Below are 835 nucleotides of genomic sequence, written 5' to 3'. Positions count from 1 at the left end.
CACCTTTTTTAATGTTCAATTACGTTTTCCCTTTAAACTTATAGCCCTTTTCATATAATGTTTAACAAATCAAAGGCGACATCACTACCTTTCGAAACTCAAAGCACATGCAAATATAAGAAAGACATAATACATGTAAGCATGCACACAGTTTCGCGAAGGACAAGACTCAACAGTAGCAGAATAACACAAAATATAAGAAAGAGATCATGATACCAACCTCCTGACCAGGCTCTAGTTTGATTTTCAACAGCTTATGCCCTGCTTCTTCAAAGTCAACGCTAGACATAATAGTAAAGTAGATCGTTCTCCGAAGGTTGATTAAGTTTGTCTCTGTTTCGTCCTTTATTTGCATTTGCTCCTCATCTTCTTCTTCAGACTCTTCATCTTCATTGTCATCTTCATCCTCTGATTCCGCATCAGAATCTCCTTCCTCAGATTCTTCACCAAGTATTGCCTTCTTTAATTCTTCATACTTTCTTTCGTTCTCTAGGAAATTAGGATCCGGCTTGAAAATATATGAGCACGCAAAGCAAACATAAAAATCGACATTCCATATAGTTGCTCCACGAAACAAAATATCTAGTAGCCTCCAAAGGCAATCCGTTTTAATACTTCTACTATAAAATTGATCATGACATACCTAAAGTAATTTCTGGATCTATTGTATCTGAGAGAGAGACTTCATGTGTTAGTTGATCTTCCTGCTCAACAAGGTCAAGTTCTGGACGCACAGCTTGGTAACCCTGAGTAGGATGCATGTAAGGGATCTAATATTCTTGCTTTGATAAATAAGGGATAAAATATAATCTTGCCTCAGAAAACAATAAATTAT

At 36.3% G+C, this 835-nt stretch overlaps 1 protein-coding gene across 1 annotated transcript; it reads right to left on the bottom strand.

Annotated features, from left to right (window-relative positions):
• Positions 1-220: 220 nt before the first annotated feature.
• On the bottom strand, positions 221-776 carry LOC107059246 (pre-mRNA-splicing factor cwc22-like; the record flags this gene model as incomplete). Its single annotated transcript, XM_015305737.1, has 2 exons — positions 644-776; positions 221-519 (listed from the first exon to the last, which is right to left on the bottom strand). Coding segments are annotated over exons 1-2 (417 nt in total), but the record flags the coding sequence as incomplete, so codon positions are not given.
• Positions 777-835: the final 59 nt, after the last annotated feature.

Source organism: Solanum tuberosum, unplaced genomic scaffold (assembly GCF_000226075.1).
Source record: "Solanum tuberosum cultivar DM 1-3 516 R44 unplaced genomic scaffold, SolTub_3.0 scf01020, whole genome shotgun sequence".
In the NCBI taxonomy this organism is placed as follows: domain Eukaryota; kingdom Viridiplantae; phylum Streptophyta; class Magnoliopsida; order Solanales; family Solanaceae; genus Solanum; species Solanum tuberosum.
This window is presented reverse-complemented; position numbering and strand designations above follow the sequence as displayed.